Raw genomic sequence first — 17,193 nt, 5'->3', positions numbered from 1 at the left:
TGAAATTTGTAATAATTATGATGTTATGCCAAAGAGAAAGACTTGGATTGGCAGAGGAAAGAGTTGGTACAAGCAAAAGTGATCAATTTACAGTAAAACAAGAATTACTCATTGCTTACACCAAGGAGGTTTAAGAGCATGGAGTCACAACCATTTTATTTCCTTTGCTAGATGTTCCTTGCCGCCACTCAAAAATATTTGAAGCATGTACCAAACTGGGTCTGCCGTGCAGACAGGAAGAAAATTGACTCGTGTCTCATCGCATAATCACCAGCCACTTTCTAGGGGAGATATGTCTTGTCATGGTAATTACTTTTCACCAACCCTACTTATAAAAGATAGGTGATATAAAATGGTAAAGACACGGGGATGTGCCAATAGAAATTGCCAAAAAAAAATGATGAAATAAAAATGAGAATTACTCGACTGGGCATGCCTGGGCACTAATCTGATATGTCTATACATAAAGTATCATACTTGAATATTATTCCATATCAGTTTTATTTGTGGGAATTAAGGGGAAAAGTGATAAAACCAGTTTTCCAGAATGGTACAGTTTTAAACACTTTCATATAATACAGCTCTGATTTAAACTTTTGCACAAATCTCTGGACGGGATTGACTTTTGTTTTATATGCTTTATCATTAAGTGAGATTTAATTTCATTTAACATATAAAAAAACAAAATATAGCTAACATTATGTTAACATTCAAAATGAATCTTCAGATTGCCCAGCAAGACAGCGGCATCGAACATCAATCATCAAAGGCACAAATGCACCTGTGGAATTCTTTTGCACATTAATAAAAAACTATCAACTGTTTGAATAATTACAGCCAGTTGGAACTCCAACTCTTAAACTTCCTTGCTTAGACATACTGCAAACACTATTTTGACATGCTAGGCACTCACCTTTGTGATTCAAACTGATCAAGGTGGCTTTGGCTCAGGGTCTGGTGGACCAGGGTACAAAACCGTTCCTCCAAGAGTAAAGCTCTTGCCTGCCCGGGCTCCTTTGGGCAATCTGGAAATGACCATCTAGGGAAAGTATTCATAGAAAGGCCACCATTATCAGCAGTTTGGCCACATGTTCAAACAGATACTGTAAAAGCGGATATTTTTGCAGGAATGCTTTTTGCGCTCGGAAAGTAAGATGAATTTCATGTTTGTTTGTTTTTTCGATTCTGTGGAATTAAGACATTACAAAAGCCGTACATACAACAAGCAAAAATATTTTTGCATGCTTTTATTTTCATGCCAGTTTACGGCTGCAGGAAAATTTCCACACCGCAAAGATTTACACTTTCACGGTAACGATGAGCAGTATTTGTACATGTCTGTTTTTTGTTTTCTTTTCACGTTTGTAAGGATTTGATTTGACATGCAACATGCACTATGAGATGGGTAACCTACATTTCAAATCTATGGCAGTCATTGCAAGTTTCATCCTCCTGGTGGTTACCTGATGATAATCATAATATAGTGATGATGATGGTGGTGCTGATGATGTTGATGACGATGTTGATGATGATAATAATAATAAGAATAATAATAATAATTATCATTATTATTTCATTATTATTATTGTCATCATTATTATTATTATCATTATCATCATCATCATCATCATCACATTCTCAACTATAAAAATCATAATAATAATAATACAACTTTTCAAAGAGCAAAATCACAAAAATGAATTTAACTCTCTTTGCACACTTGAGGAGAGATCAAATGGAAACAATGAAAAATATAGATGAGGGAGAGAAAACTTTGTCATACAGCGTAACCATCGACAGGTTGAATAAATATGTTTGAAAAGATTTTTTAGAATTATGTACTTCATCAACCTCTTTGAGATGATTAGGTACTTTATTCTTCAATGCTGCAGGTGCTTGGTGGAAGGATCTTGCACCTTAAAACTTGGCTGATATTGATAAGAAATGATCCACAATTTACCTTTGGCCTTGTCAGTCCAGTGTCCATGTAACCAACACACATGCTCTCTGTAGAGTGAATCCACAGTAGTTCAGACTTGCTGGTGTCATCACCACATTGAAGAGTTAAAGCACCCCCAAGTCTTGGGGAGTCATCGCCAAGTAGTGGAGATTCTACATGTAAGTTGTCAGATATAAAGTGCCATTAAATGAACATTGATATAAATACACATCATTTGAATGACTGAATACAGAAACAGATAGAAAATCATTAAAAAAAAGATGTTGTTATATGAATGTCCTGAATTCTGCAAATGCAATAAAAATATCAATTAAAAATTGCCAGCCATCAGCAACACTCGGCAATAAAATCTAGTCCTTGAACTTACCATCATCCACAACATAATATGGAATTGAAATGTGTTTAAGCCAGCATGTTTGCTGTATGATTTATTTAAATGAATGCAGTTTAAGTGCCAGTCTTGGATGGTTCCTTGGCATTTGCTCCTGTGACAATTGCTCCCATGAAATATCTGCATGATAAGCCAAACATAAAGCCCACACATAAACACACCTCTAACCTAGTCCAATCCTAATCCTCACAACAAACTAAATCTAAACCCTATCACAACCCTAAGCCTAACCCTCAGTCCTTGGAGAGAACAAGACCCGAGCAATTGTTGCAGGAGCAAACGTCGTGTCACCGTCTTGGATATAATCACTAAATTGGTGTTAAACATTAGAAAATGCTTACTTAAAAATTGCTTCTGGAAGACAGAGCTGACTGCAGCACTTGGATCGTCCCCATCAATCACAGCCTGACAACACGCTCTAGCCAAGCAGCATCTCATCAGCTGCTCCCCACAACCTGACGTACTGCATGCTGCATTAACACCCATGGAAGACTGCCTGTGGGACTGTGCCCAGCATCCACAACCAAACATCACTGCCTGAAAGCAAAGCATAAGACAAAGCAGTAAAAGTATTTCAGTATGCATGCCTACTCACAACTCACGGGGCAAGAATATGGATATATATATATATATATATATATATATATATATATTATATATATAGTGCATGAGGCTGAATGCACTATAACAATATAAGCACCGACAAATTCTGAATTTGCCCCGAAGGCCAGTTATATTCAATGAGGCCGCAGGCCGAATTGAATATAATTGCCTGAGGGCAAATTCAGAATTTGGAGGTGCTTGGTACTTGTTATAGTGCAATAAGATGTCATGCACTATGTGATACAGTGGAAACTCGATATAACGAGATGGTCGGGACCGAGTCATTTTCCTCGTTATAGCCGATATCTCGTTATATCAGTAGGCATAAAAGAAGGCATAAAATAAAGACAATAATTTGCACGTGTGGGACTACCCATCATATTTCAATCAATACTGATAACTTGATATTGTGTGTGAGGGAATTACTCACCTTTATGGGTAAGAAGATGTTTTTCGCCAAGGAAATCCAATATCAAGAATGTGTTTCTTATTAATTGTAGATGTTTGAATTTGTAAATCTATATAGCTTGCGATTGTATCAAGATCGTCTGTGGATTGGTATGTGGTGTGTGTTTGTGTGGAAAGCTTGAATAATATGGTCTGCACAATGCTGTGTGTGTATGTGACACATTCTGTATGTACATTATGACTGCGTGTGTGTGAAGACGGGGAATTCCCTAAGTAGAAGGCCAATCACAGCATCATTAGATTGCCTCAAACCTGCTAAACGTCATGATGATGTCATGTATACTAGTACATATGGCCGTCCCACCACATTTTCTGCATGTATCAGTGTGCTTGCACACACACATTTCACACGTACAACATGCAGTGCTAGCTGGAGTGCACTGAAGAAAATGATTATGTGTGTACAAGACAGTTTTTGGCGCATCAAGCTTTACAATCTCGGAAGATGATAGCACAGGCGAAGTAAAGCTTTACCGAAGGCATTTTGCTTTACCTCGCTATAGCAGGTTTGATTTACTATGTTTTTCTTTGTTAGGAAGTCACAAAATTTATCTCGTTATAGCAGTTATTTCGTTATAGCCGATCTCGCTATAAGAATAGCATTTTACATAGACTTGTGTGGAAGGAAATTTGGGACCAAGAAAATTTCCTCGTTATAACCGATATCTCGTTATAGCAGTGTTCGTTATACCGAGTTTCCCCTGTATATAAAATAGCATACATACCCAGGCAAGATAAGCCTAGATCATTTCTAACAGTTACACGTGTCTACACAAGCAATAATACCAGTTTCTTTGAACCTGTGTAGACAAAATCCTGAAGATCCAAATTCAACTATAGAGTCTAGGGTCTACGTGGTTATATCTAACGTTTTCTAGGCCCTACGATAGGTTAGGTCTAGGGCCCTAGGGGCCCTGGCCTATCGTTTTTATACTAGATCTACGTACACTGTACTGTACGTCACTTTATATACGAGCGACAGAGCTAGTTAACACTTGACCCTACAATAGGTCTACCATGGATCTAACAGTAACACGTTAGACGCCCTACTTACTGCACTGTGGGTCCAGGACCAGGACTAGATGATGTTTTGTAGGATTAGGGATCTACTGGATTTAAACACAAGGCTCGTGCCAGGCCCCATTGCTGCACATGCGGATTCCGAGAGTGTGTTGTGAATGTCGTAGTAAAGTTCATAGCGTAGCGTGATCAAAGAGCGCTTAGCGTATACTGTACACACCACACGCTGCCCATTTCCACGGCGCACTTCCGCGTAGAATGTACGGAGAAAGCGGCACAAATCTTGGGTTGACTTGCTCAGTAATATCCGTCGGATTGATTCCTTTTTCAGAACAGTAGGAGTCCAAAATTCGTAGGGCGTATTTGATGGCATCCTTTGTGTCCTTATTGTCTAAGATACTGTTTATATAGATCAGTCTCCCTAAAAGTAGCGAACCTGTTCATTTCAGCTTCCATGTTTAAAATCTACCGCTGAAAGTCTAGTCCCACACAGATAAGTTGCTGGCATAGCCAGCCTGCGAGAATTGAGAATAACGATAATATCGAGCAAAGCATATCGCGGTTGTGGCGCAATCGCGTTGATAAGGTGCGGGATTCAAGTACTCGATGATTAAAATGAGGGAGCAAAAACCGATATCAAATCGATAGTGGGTTATCGTCTGCAATCGTTATATTTTACGTGCACTATAACTTTTGTCGTGCACTGCCGGCCTGTATCATAAGTATGTATGCTATTTTATATATATATATATATTATATAGACATACAGACACATACATACTTATCATACACACACACACTCATAAAACATTCCCAAGATAAGTACTATTGGTAACTAATGTAAAATGAATACGGGAGAAAGTTGTCCATCTGTTCAAAGCACAGTGATTATTTTCATCCAGATCTCACTTAGGAATTTGCTCAGGGTAAATGTATGTAATACAGACAGTACAGTTTATGAAGTGACAGTCTGCCATAGTCCTTTGAGTACGCACATCACGCCATTTGTGACAAATCGATTTTCATATAACAATGTAATTGAAAGCTACACAGCTTAACTAATTTCTTCCACAACCCACATCTGAATTTGACAAATTTTTAATCACAGGGGTAGTTTTATGTACTGACTAGTTTTCTGAATTATCTGGAAAAAAAAAAAACATGCAAAACTAGATATATTGCTACGGCGACTGATATGCCTCCGCCATAATGCATGGTTCTCCTAATAGGTCTATAGTACAATGTCTTGACAATGTGTGATGACAGTTTCACACAATTGGCAAAATATTACAATGACAGGTTTGCCACAAATGTGCTGAATGTTCACTTTCCTAGAACTAGGTTCAATTGGATGAATGATTAAAATGTCAGAGTGCAGGTATTTGGGGAACTGATGATTTTTACTTGACTTTTGACCCTTTTATAAGTTTATGCATTGAGTAATTTTCAAGGTATTGAGAAAAAGTATAATTTCAGTATCAAATGGGAAAATAGCATTATCTAAACCTGGCCTTTGACCTTTGACCTCACAGTTCAAAAGAGAATCACTGTTAGGTTGAACATGCATAAATATGTAAGTTTCATGATGATACCTTGAGTTACTTTTGAGATATGGAAGAAAAAGTGCAATTCAGCACTTTCACTTGACCTTTGACCTTTGACCTTTTGGCAAGAAACTTCCCACAGAATACATATTGGGTAATACATGCATACATCAAGTTAAAAAAAAAAAAAAAAAAAAACTTCAGGCATTGCATAAATATCAGGAAATAGTGATATTTTGAGGGGTTGACCTTGACCTTTGACCCCCTGACCTTTGAACCATGACCCCCAACTTCCCTAGATAATCACTGCCCATTGGAACAAGCATATATACTAAGTTCCATGAAGATACCTTGAACCATTTGCGAGATATGGAGAAAAACATGAATTTTCAACCTTTTTTTCACAAAATAACCTGTGACCTTTGACCTTTGACCCCATGACCCTAAAATTCAAACAAAGTATTATCCCCCCAGGATATACCCTCATACCAAGTTTGATGTAAAACCACCACACGGTTCTTGAGATATCGACAAAAACAAAACGGGACGGACGGACGGACGACCCGAAAACATAATGCCTCTGGTCACTTCGTTGGCGGAGGCATAAAAATAATCTTATCAAAGGAGTAAGTATCATCTAGGAAGTCATAATCTAAATATGATCCAAACACTAAACTAAAAGTACAACTTTGTTTGACAGGTCTCTCCCGTGTAAGGAAGACATATCTAAAATCCAAACAGTTGCATAGTAGTTCAATGAATCTTACATGGCCAATTCTTCCTGGATGTTTGAGCACTATTCCACCACTAGACACTGCGCTGGCTGTGTGACCATGACTGTCCATGCATACAGCTCCAACAGTGTCTTGCATTGCATCCTCACTCATACTCGTCATCTACAAAAACAACAATTAGAAAAACCCCAGGAAAGTAGTCAAATACATGATGAAAGAAATAAATTGGTCATTTCCTTGATGAAAAAACAAAGAAGAGCACAATACTTACTGACATAAAAAAACAAAACACTCAATCATGAATGTGCATTTTATCAGTTCATATTCTGAACAATTTACTTTAAATCATCATACATCTCACTGATAACTGTCCACAGAAAATATCACGATATTTGATTAAAGTATGTTAAGTGTACACTTTGGGAAGTCAAGAATCTTTTTAATCTTTGCACATTATCTGACAGTCTCATTGAATGTTTGACCACCTTAGGCCATTTCAGACAAAATACCTGTACAGGCACTACAAAAAATAGCATTGCATCTTACATTCTGAAGAATGAAAAGTAAATAGGTTGACTTCACTGCTTTTATATCCAAGGTATATCCAAACTAGGTCTCTTATTCCTTTTGTTTGTCAGGTTTCTGACTACTTACTCTTGCTTGTTTTGCGACATTTTCTCCGTTACTCTGAGCCTCACAGGTGACCTCAGCCAAACGCCTCTTGTGTTTGCGATAAGAAGACAGCGCCCTCTGTGTGATAAGTGAAGACATGCTGACCTCCCTGAACCCATGATCACTGGCCCACTGTAGAGCACCATTCCCAACCAGCACACTGCATGGAGAGAATATTGTTCACACTGGAGCAACACCACCTATTATAAAAACTATAATGTCTCTCCTATAATTGATGATTCCTAGTAAGTTTGGTTATGATCCAGCCCACAGTTTTCAAGAAGAGTATTGGCCCCACCCACAGGGTCTTATGGGGGCTCCACCACCACTTGTATAGACTATGAATCCACTTCCTAAATAATGATTCCAGCAAAGTTTGGTCAACATCTAGCCACCAAGTTTTTAAGAATATGAATATTTATATGTGAAAAAGTTTAGGTTCACTGAATAGTGAATGATGGCAATCTCTAACTTGAGCCATTTGGCTCAGGTAAGCTACAACTGAACAAGTAAATAAAATCCCCTCGCCGAGAAAACAACAACAACAACAATATGACCAAAAAAAAAGAATAATTTGCTAACACATGGATATCTATAAAAACACCTGTGGAACAGAAAATCTAGGACAGCTTCTAACTACTAACTGTAGACACCTTCTAGAATTGACAAATATTCACAGATAATGGTAACATATATGCAGCTGAGCAAATGATAAAACAATCCCTGACTACACACATCATGGACAACTGAAGGCACTCCAAGTCACTCACCAGGGAGGAATGCGACCAAAGGAGAGGAGTCCTTTCTGTTGTTCAAGCACCATGGTATGAGCCACCTTGACAGGATTCTTGATACCTTCAAAGAAGTTAAGGTCGTAATCAATCAGTAGCGGAACGTTCATTCATCTTCTTTATTATCAAACAAAAATAGCACGATCCATTTCATGTTTGTTATATGTTATAGAAGTACACAGTATACACAAGACATACGTTTTGTTTTGTTCATTTTTCCATCTGGGAAGATTGCTGGATAGCCCATATTCAGCTAATTTAAGCTGGTCTTCCATGGGGTCCAGCTGGATGTGAGGTGGGACCATTTCACCGGGTTAAACACCCTGCTCTTTGCGATGAATGAATGAAGCGGGATCTTTTACGTGCATGAGCTGTGACTCTCTCATACATGGGACCTCCATTTTATGTCCTATCCGAGGGACAGAGTGTTTTGCCTCTTGCTAGAGGGGACGAACCCGGGCCGCGTGATAGTGAGGCAGACGCGCTACCGACTGAGCTAACTCACCGCCCTGTATATGTAGAGAAAGTAATCAGTAGTCTGATGTCTTTGTAGGAAGTGATTTAGCACACATTTCTGTTTTGGACAATATGGCATTGTACCAAGGAAGGGAAGCTAGAAATGGAAGTGGCCAGAGAGCTTTGAATTTTGAACTTTGTAGATGGAATATTAGGATTCCTAGCCTTCAAATCTAATCTCTTTACAATCCATTTAGAATTAATGATGGGACAGTCATTAATGTAGCAGAAAATTGCATTATACATACCATACACAAACTAAAAACAATCAAAAGATCAAATAGAAATATGGCTGTTGTGTCTCTTATTATGCACAATAATTACTTGAATGACGAGCCAACAAATCAAGACTTACCTGACAGAGCACCAACAGCTCCAAAATGCATAGAATTTCCATCCATCAGACCAGCATCACATTCAATGCTGCCATCAAGTGTCAGGTTTGAGCCAATGCCAGCATTGGTGCAAGGACAGTCCTTCATAATATTTACAGAGAGAGAGAAACAAAAAAGTGGCATGTTTGAATATCTCCCATGGAGACATCCAACAATCTACTGATACAATGTCAAGTTTTGCTGTAGTTGTTTTATATGTGATTTGGAACAACACAATGACATCGAACTTGAATTTGATCAAATCTCATGAAGTTTCAAAACATGTTTCAATACCAGTGACTGAGTCTACTTCTCATGCATAATATGCCGACATGATCACAGTGTGTTAACACCATGGCTGATATGATTGCCGTATAGTGCTTGCTGCATTTAAAACGATACATAAATCTAAGCATCAATTGCCCATTTCCTCCCATGTGCAATGTTTAGGCTTTGTTACAGTTTTTGGCATTTAAAACTGCATAAAATTTTTATTACCTCAAGAGCTGCAACTGCTACACTGACTGCATCAACAGCACTCCCACCAGATTTGAGCAAAGATATAGCCTGAAAATTGAAGCAAAAGTCAAATAATCACTGTCTAATCTTTTAAAAGAAGTAAATTAACAGCACTAGTTATGTTTCATCAGGGTCAAATAGCAAACAAACATGATTTAATACAGTTTGAGAAATGATAAGATATTTTAACTCTTCATAAATAAAAGATAACAATGACTGATTGGTTTCATTTTGTGTATGGTACCATGGTATAACATGACATTGTTATGCATTATATGGTGTAACATAACATTGTTATACTACTATTATACCATGTTGTTCCATATTATACTATGGCATAACATGACATTATTAGAAAGCTTTACATTGAAATAGTTAATCTTGTTCCACTTCTTTGATTCTTAAGATTTTTTTTTTAAAGTACTCTTTTCATAGACTTCTTTGTAACCATCAATCAGTCCATCTTTCCTTCCATAAAAGGATCACTAAGTTTTTAAGAAAATCAAAACAAAATTAGCATAAAATTTCACTCTTCTGTCATACTTATATGAAAGGAAAATATCATCATCCCAAATTAATGTAGATAGAAAATGATTCCATTTTCAAGTCCTTTTTAGAATACTCTGATGCCTGGATGCAATAAAAGAATGTAAAACAATGTTTATTTTTGGCATCAGAAACCATTGCCAAATAAGGAATGGTAACAACCAGCTGGACAGGCCTATACTGTCTACTGAGTGATGCTGTCATAGTTATCAACACTCAACACATGCAAGTTTTTCATAATAAAAGGATATCGGTATGTCTAAGTATTATCACTGATGTAATCACCTCCTGACATGCTTTGTTGATGGCCCCTCGATACTCTTCTTGTCGGTCTGGAGAATGGTATCCAGCACCTGCAAACATTGTTGAATTGAAGGAAGCAGACATTATGCTCAGTCCCATGTGTGTCTAGCTTTGAAAATAAGCCATTACAAATACCACACAGACAACAAACGGATGCCACAAGCAGCCTTTAGAAGCCAATTCTAGTATTTCTACACTGTGTTGCAGTTACACATTTAGAATCTAGATTCTACTTTCTACCCCAGTGGTACATGTACATCGTGACATCAGGCAAGCAAAAATATTTGGGTGCTTTTCTGTCGTCCTGTCGGGCTGTCGCTCAACAGAATCGGCGGACACACAGCGCCTGGTCGGTCTAACTGTATGCAAATACGCACCTACCCATACGGCCGACTATGCTGCATGCTATGTTGCTGCATACTGCTTGGACGTCGCGACGTCCAAGCAGCATGCGACCCTCACCGCACCGGGCCCGGGCGGGCGCGGGCCGGGGAGGGAGCGACCGCAACACGCATTCCCTCACGCGACGCGTTCGTGTCGGTGTGTGAACCCGGTATACTCAGCTGCTGGTTAACTAGACTACACAGCCCTGCCCTGTCGCTGCACATCATAATCAGACAATTGAATTGTAGGAAATTGTTACGTAAGATAAAGTTATCATGATACTAGAGATGTGAAGACCGGGAAATCATGTTCTTACCGAGATGCACTCCGACTATCCCACATGACATTTTTGTATGTAAGCTGACATGTTAGGCTTCTACGCAATATATTGCAAAAAGCCAAGCAATTGTGTAGAATAAAAAACATATTATGAAGTCTTTGGATTTCAAAGATATATGTAATATTCAGATAAATATTTAATAAAGTGACTAAAATCTTGTATTTAATTTTAATTGGCAATTAATTGATATTTAGAATCTACTTATCAAAATTGATGTACAAGTGTACATCAAAAATAGGCACGTAAACACACTTGAACAGCAGAAGTCGGCAGACGCCCCCCTTATCCGTATTACATGTACCGGTATCTCCAGTTGCCTGCCCGCAACAAGGAGTTGTCCAACAGTCCCTTGTTGAGACATTTGCAGGTACAAAGGTCAGCGCTTGCCTTTAATCTCCTCTGCACCTACAAATCGCTATCTAATCTAGCATAACGCTTAAAGTAGGAAGTAGTGTTGACTTTGTCGCTGGATACACATCCTACTCTTGTGTGACAACAATACACGTCGATATGGAGGATCGCTTGGCTACCTACCGGGCCAGAAAGGCGAAAGAAAAGTCCTCCCTTGGAAAAAGCCTGTTTCCGTTCTTCCGAAACAGATCAGCATCATCCGAAGACAAACGATGCAATTCTTCCCCTCGTTGGGTAGGTGACAGCGGCAGCGATATCAGGAATGCAGAGTCGAATGAGGTAACATTTCTTCATTTTCCCTTCCCCCAACAGCAATCAGGATATTATTGGGACAAAATCAGGAATATGAACTTTTTGGGACACAAAATGTTGAATAAAGACTTTCGAATAAACCATTTACTGGACCATGTCAGTGATGCTACATTGTTTGTATATCATTTGTTACTAGTAAATATATTTTGACAAATATAGATTACATCTGCAGAAGATACATTGTACTGCGTAGTTGGTTTGAAGGTGTAAATCAAAAAATAAGTGATTGAAGATCAGTGGTTGATGTATTTCTGTTTCAGCTATGGGTATGGCCTATTCTTTTGCCATTCTTTCAACACTACAAAGATCATTGTGAGAATGATATTCCACGTAGATGACGGCTATATCGAAAAGTGAAAGAAAAAAAAAGTTTAGTACAGGCTGCCAGATATGTCAAGCCCCATGAATGAAATTAAAAATCTGCATGATGGTCTGGTATTATATCGACATCTTTGCACAAGTATTAACATAGCTAATTGCACAAATCCCCCTTTTACAAAAGGCAGTGATCCGCTGGTAAGAATTTGGTGAATCACCACATTAATAGCAACCTATTCTGTGGATTCAATTCACAAGACACTCAAAAGTATACAAGAGAGATGCCCAAATTTTATCATTTATCAGAAGAATGAAATCATGATGTGGGTGATACAGAGACTCCAACCCCAAGCACCTTCTGATCTGGAGATTCTCCCGCCCGAAACCCCTAGCAAACGGGAGACTCCAAGTTGATGTGTGCGAAGCGCGAAGTTCCTAGGATTCTAGATGTTCTCTGGTGCTATCTAAGGCTTATTTTTTCAACATACGATAGAAATAAGTAAGAAATCCTTTCCACCGGGAGACACAGAGCCAGGGCGGGAGAAATCAAATCTCAAACGGGAGAACGGGAGATTGTGCAAAAATAGGCTTTCGGCGGGAGATCTCCCGTCGAAAACGGGAGAGTTGGAGTCTCTGGTGATAATGATAATGAAAAAAATATCAGTATCTATGATAGTAATGATGATACAGCTGTAATTATCATTATTATGATGATGATGACAGATTTCGAGGTGAAAAGATGGATTTATTTTTTTTTTTGTATCGCTGGTGATTTATAGGGGCCTAAATATAATCAACCTTTGCTTAAGTGTTAGGGAAATGCTGAAACAATTATAATTCCTTGATGTGCCCCAATTCTTTGTGATTCTTTGAACCAGATTGAAACACCAGCAAGATCTGATGTGAGCCCCTCAACGAACAGCTTACTAGGGAGACTAGCAGAGCAGAGTGGATCTGAGCTGGCCCTTAAACTAATCTTGTGGTGCGCCCTCCTTTGCCTCTTTGTCTTGTTTGGGTTCGGAACCATCTTCCTCATCCTCACTTTATTCTACATCATCTATGCCAACATGCGGGGAGAGGGGGAGAAAAGGCCAGGAGAGAGAAGTGCCTACTCGGTCTTCAACCCAAACTGTGAGCGCATACATGGGACGTACACAGCTGAGCAGTTTGAGAAGGAAATGTTGTATGGAATTGGAGGGGCAGTGAGGTGATGATTTCCCTCACCCTCATCACAGACTGAATGTGAAATAAAGATTGTTGCAATAAGATAGACCCTAATATACATTTTAGAAGTTATGAAAACATAAAATATATACTCTACCCCACCCCACCCCCACCCCCCCCCAAAAAAAAAAAAAAAATCAGTAAACATATGAAGAATTGGCCGTGCTTCAAGCCATTTGACTTTAGGTCCACTCATCATATTCATGTTTCATCTTTAATTCAGGGGTGTTTTGATAGCAGATACTATTTACTATAACCTTGCAAATGTAGCTGTATGTTGTGTTGTGATTGTATATTCCACAAATGGACAGAGCACAAGTCAACATTATTACACATTGAAGTACCACAAGAGATGCTCTCTGCAAGTGATATTATCCAGGACCAAGACATCTCTTAGTGGCATGTGCTGCTGAAATAACATTTCCACTCTGCAAATTATATGTACCTGTGCTTTGTTTCAAGGAGACCTTTGAGATTGTATTTGGCATTATTTCCTTCAAATCAATACATTGTAACCTATAACTAATTTATATAACACATGAACACTTGAGAAAACATGCTTGTCCTTGGAAGAGATGCTGACAGAATGAGATAGGTTGAGGACAATCAGAATGAACACTGTGTGCATGAGAAATTTCAGCAATGTCGTCTTTTATAAGTACATGTAATGTCTTACACTAGGGTCACATATATTTGCATGTTAATTACATTGTTTACTAAACGTGCAGTTAAAATGGGAGTAGATAGGGCCTTCCTTATAGCCAATACAGTGTATTGGCTATTTTTAGCTAAATACTGGGACAAAACATGAGTTTTCCATGTAGATATATTTTGTACATGTATTACATAAAATCTAGAAGGCCTTGCAAGCGAGATGTTGCCAGCTTTTAATTCCAGGTGTTTGGAATAGTGTCAGTCTGTATGTTTGCCATACAAAAACCTCTTGACTGCAGTACAGCCTCAAGTACCCACATAACCTATCTGCATGAAATTCACATGGAACAATACAAATGTACATATTTTAAGTTATGATATTGTTCCCTATATTTCCCCATGTTGATAGAATACAAAGATTCATACATTTCATGTATGAAATTGTCAATGTAGAAGTAGGTATAAACCTCATAATACAATAATTGATTTGATATAGATTGGGTGGACATTGGTACATCTGTATGTACGGGACAGTTTGTCTTGTAAGGTGTTAACAAGTTGATTGTGTTGAGTATAAAACCAAGCACAAATATGAAAAGCAAATGATAAAGTCTGAACCTGCTTGCTAGATAATGTCCTCAATTCTACTTGATTTACCAATATCTTTGTTTGTTATGTAAAGAAAACAATGTAAATACTGATACAAGTTGCCATATGGTTATCTCAGAGTGTATACTGTGCTATCACAGTTAACCCAAGTACAGTAGATTGCATATCTGAAATGTACACAATGTACAATTGACATATCTCCAGTACAGTGTACTCTAAGAGAATGAGGATGTTGAGAGTGTTTTTTCTGTATCAACTGGTCAGTTTTATTATAAAAAGAAATATATATATATATATATGATATGTGTGTCTGTGTTCTGATCACTCCATTTTTTGTTTTGTTTGTTTGTTTTTGGCCTCAGAAATAATGTAGGATGTTTGCTTATTTGGTTGGTTGGTTGTTTCATGTGAATGCGTAGCATACCATGCACTGGAATCTACGTGCAGTACACATTCCAATAGGCATGTTCTGTCAATGCACACATCAAATTATGTATATGTGTACACTGTAGGCCTATCTGTAAAGAGTATGAGAAACAGCTGTCAACTAATTTCAAAGACTGTCTTCATAAGAAAACATGTCAGTTTGCTCTTCAAAGTGTCAGAAGTCCAACCCTCACACCCACCCCAGATTGAATAATAAAACACATATAAACTATTTGAAACAAAAATTGTAGATGGACCCAGAGTACTTTATCTTGGCTGTACAGATTTTGCAAAAATGCATGGAATTATTTCGGTGTTTGAATTGTTATCTAAAAGGCATATGAAATGTAATACTGTCTCCAATTTTAATGAAATTCAGTTTACACAAGTGTTTTTCTTAAATATAAGTAGAGTGTATATTTATTTCAATTTCAGGCATGCATGCATTTACATATCTTACAAAAATATGAATAACAAGATCAATGGTAATGTAAATTATAATGCAGGAATGCATTGTTGCACAGCTGAATATTTTTTTCTTACAATCTAGAAGAGTGAAGGGTTTCACAGGAAATTTCTCTCACACAGAAGTTCCTGTGCAATAAAGTTATGACAGTTTATTTGCTTCAAGAGGGTATTACTTGACAACACTGTATACCTGCACCTTCAAAGAAATTTTCTCATAACTTGTACTAGATGAAATGCTAAACAAACATGTTGTGCATGTACTGTACTCCTGTGATTACTGCTCAAATTCATCTACATCACTTTTTTTTTCCTGAACATTATTGGTCCAACTGACAGATATTATTGTCATCTTTCATTGCACCAAAATCAAATCACAATGTTACATTTTAAACATTTGATATGAAACTTGTACAACACTCCATTTGCACTATGAGAGTAGAAAAAAAGAAGACTCAAAATGACTATGCTCACAGAAAGTTAACATAACTATCATGGTTGTATTTGAATCAATTCAAAGTCCTGAAGTCTTCATAACTTCTGCATTAATAATATCAGTTAGTAAATTTTCAATGAAAACAGAGAGTTTTATGAATACAGCAGAAATCTATATAAACCTGCTAGATACCTATATTGTATATCGGTAGATCATGCACAAAGCACAAAATGTCACAAATTGAAGACAACATGGCATCACATCCTTTTTAGGTACCTCTATCCAGGGTTGTGACAGTTGATGTAACTTTTTGATTGACTAGAAACTTTCTGTGAGTTCCAGCCCTGGTTAATTTCACATATGATTTATTTGCAAACTGTTTTCCAATTGTACAGGTATTGTCTGTGTTCAATCCAAATGATTTACTCTGTGGTGGAATGGATCAGTGTGAAAACATATTTGCACCTTGTGTAACAAGACAAATGTAGCATCAACTTCACATTCACGATAATGATAAAAATTCTGACTTGAAGTCATCTAGCCTTGCTCAAAATTTGACTTTGGACACACATGCGTGGAAAAATGCATTTCACTATGCTTTCATAAATATCTTTACATTTTACTTTCAGATACAGCCATGCAGTGTTGTTGTCTGACAGTTGATATGCACTCAAGTTCCCTGTCAATGAGAAGGAAAAAAAATTCCTCAACTTCAGCAACTGCTTTTGCAGCTTTAACCCAATAGGAATGACAATGTCAGAAGTTGAGGGAGAATTGAAAATCTGAGGCTTGCAAGATAATGGAATATTGCTGCAAAAGGATGCTGTAGAAAATTCTACCATAAGGAATAATTCACAGTCTTTATTTCATATAAATACAACTGTCTCCTTGACATGCATGTACAGTCAGCTCCATACTGGAAGCACACCTGGAGTTATGAAATATGCGTACACTTCTGATATTTTATATTGTTCCATCAATTTCAATTTGATGTTTAAATATGTTATGAACAATAATCAGAGAAGACTTGGGATAACAAAAATTCATGCAACATGATTTGATGGATTGTAAGTTGTCAACATGATATTGTTATTCTTTTATTTAACAGCAACATCAACTGGATATTCTTCAGGTGTGTAAAGTGATATTTAATGTTAACAAAGTACACTTATA

The 17,193-nt window shown here is 37.6% G+C and overlaps 2 protein-coding genes across 2 annotated transcripts; one reads left to right on the top strand and one right to left on the bottom strand.

Annotated features, from left to right (window-relative positions):
* Positions 1-931: 931 nt before the first annotated feature.
* On the bottom strand, positions 932-11,172 carry LOC139710505 (threonine aspartase 1-like). The gene is made up of 10 exons (XM_071622437.1): positions 11,142-11,172; positions 10,424-10,491; positions 9,572-9,640; positions 9,055-9,175; positions 8,163-8,247; positions 7,375-7,552; positions 6,754-6,882; positions 2,693-2,888; positions 1,961-2,112; positions 932-1,039 (listed from the first exon to the last, which is right to left on the bottom strand). The coding sequence occupies exons 1-10, from the start codon at positions 11,170-11,172 to the stop codon at positions 932-934; spliced, it is 1,137 nt and encodes a 378-aa protein (XP_071478538.1).
* Positions 11,173-11,646: 474 nt separating this feature from the next.
* LOC139710484 (uncharacterized) lies at positions 11,647-13,417 on the top strand. The gene is made up of 2 exons (XM_071622399.1): positions 11,647-11,855; positions 13,085-13,417. Exons 1-2 carry the CDS (start codon positions 11,676-11,678, stop codon positions 13,415-13,417), a joined length of 513 nt encoding a protein of 170 aa, XP_071478500.1. The 5' UTR covers positions 11,647-11,675.
* Positions 13,418-17,193: the final 3,776 nt, after the last annotated feature.

The sequence above is a fragment of the Diadema antillarum genome, unplaced genomic scaffold, assembly GCF_040938485.1.
Source record: "Diadema antillarum isolate AM-2024a unplaced genomic scaffold, OU_Dant_1.0 seq00001536_RagTag, whole genome shotgun sequence".
In the NCBI taxonomy this organism is placed as follows: domain Eukaryota; kingdom Metazoa; phylum Echinodermata; class Echinoidea; order Diadematoida; family Diadematidae; genus Diadema; species Diadema antillarum.
This window is presented reverse-complemented; position numbering and strand designations above follow the sequence as displayed.

Coding starts and splice junctions, on each gene's coding strand:
- LOC139710505 (XM_071622437.1), bottom strand. CDS start 11,172: ATGTCATGTGGGATAGTCGGAGTGCATCTCG. Junction 9,641..10,423: donor TCAACAAAGCATGTCAGGAG/GTGATTACATCA, acceptor TTCAATTTTCAG/GCTATATCTTTGCTCAAATC. Junction 9,176..9,571: donor TAGCAGTTGCAGCTCTTGAG/GTAATAAAAATT, acceptor AATATTATGAAG/GACTGTCCTTGCACCAATGC.
- LOC139710484 (XM_071622399.1), top strand. CDS start 11,676: ATGGAGGATCGCTTGGCTACCTACCGGGCCAGAAAGGCGAAAGAAAAG. Junction 11,856..13,084: donor GGAATGCAGAGTCGAATGAG/GTAACATTTCTT, acceptor TCTTTGAACCAG/ATTGAAACACCAGCAAGATC.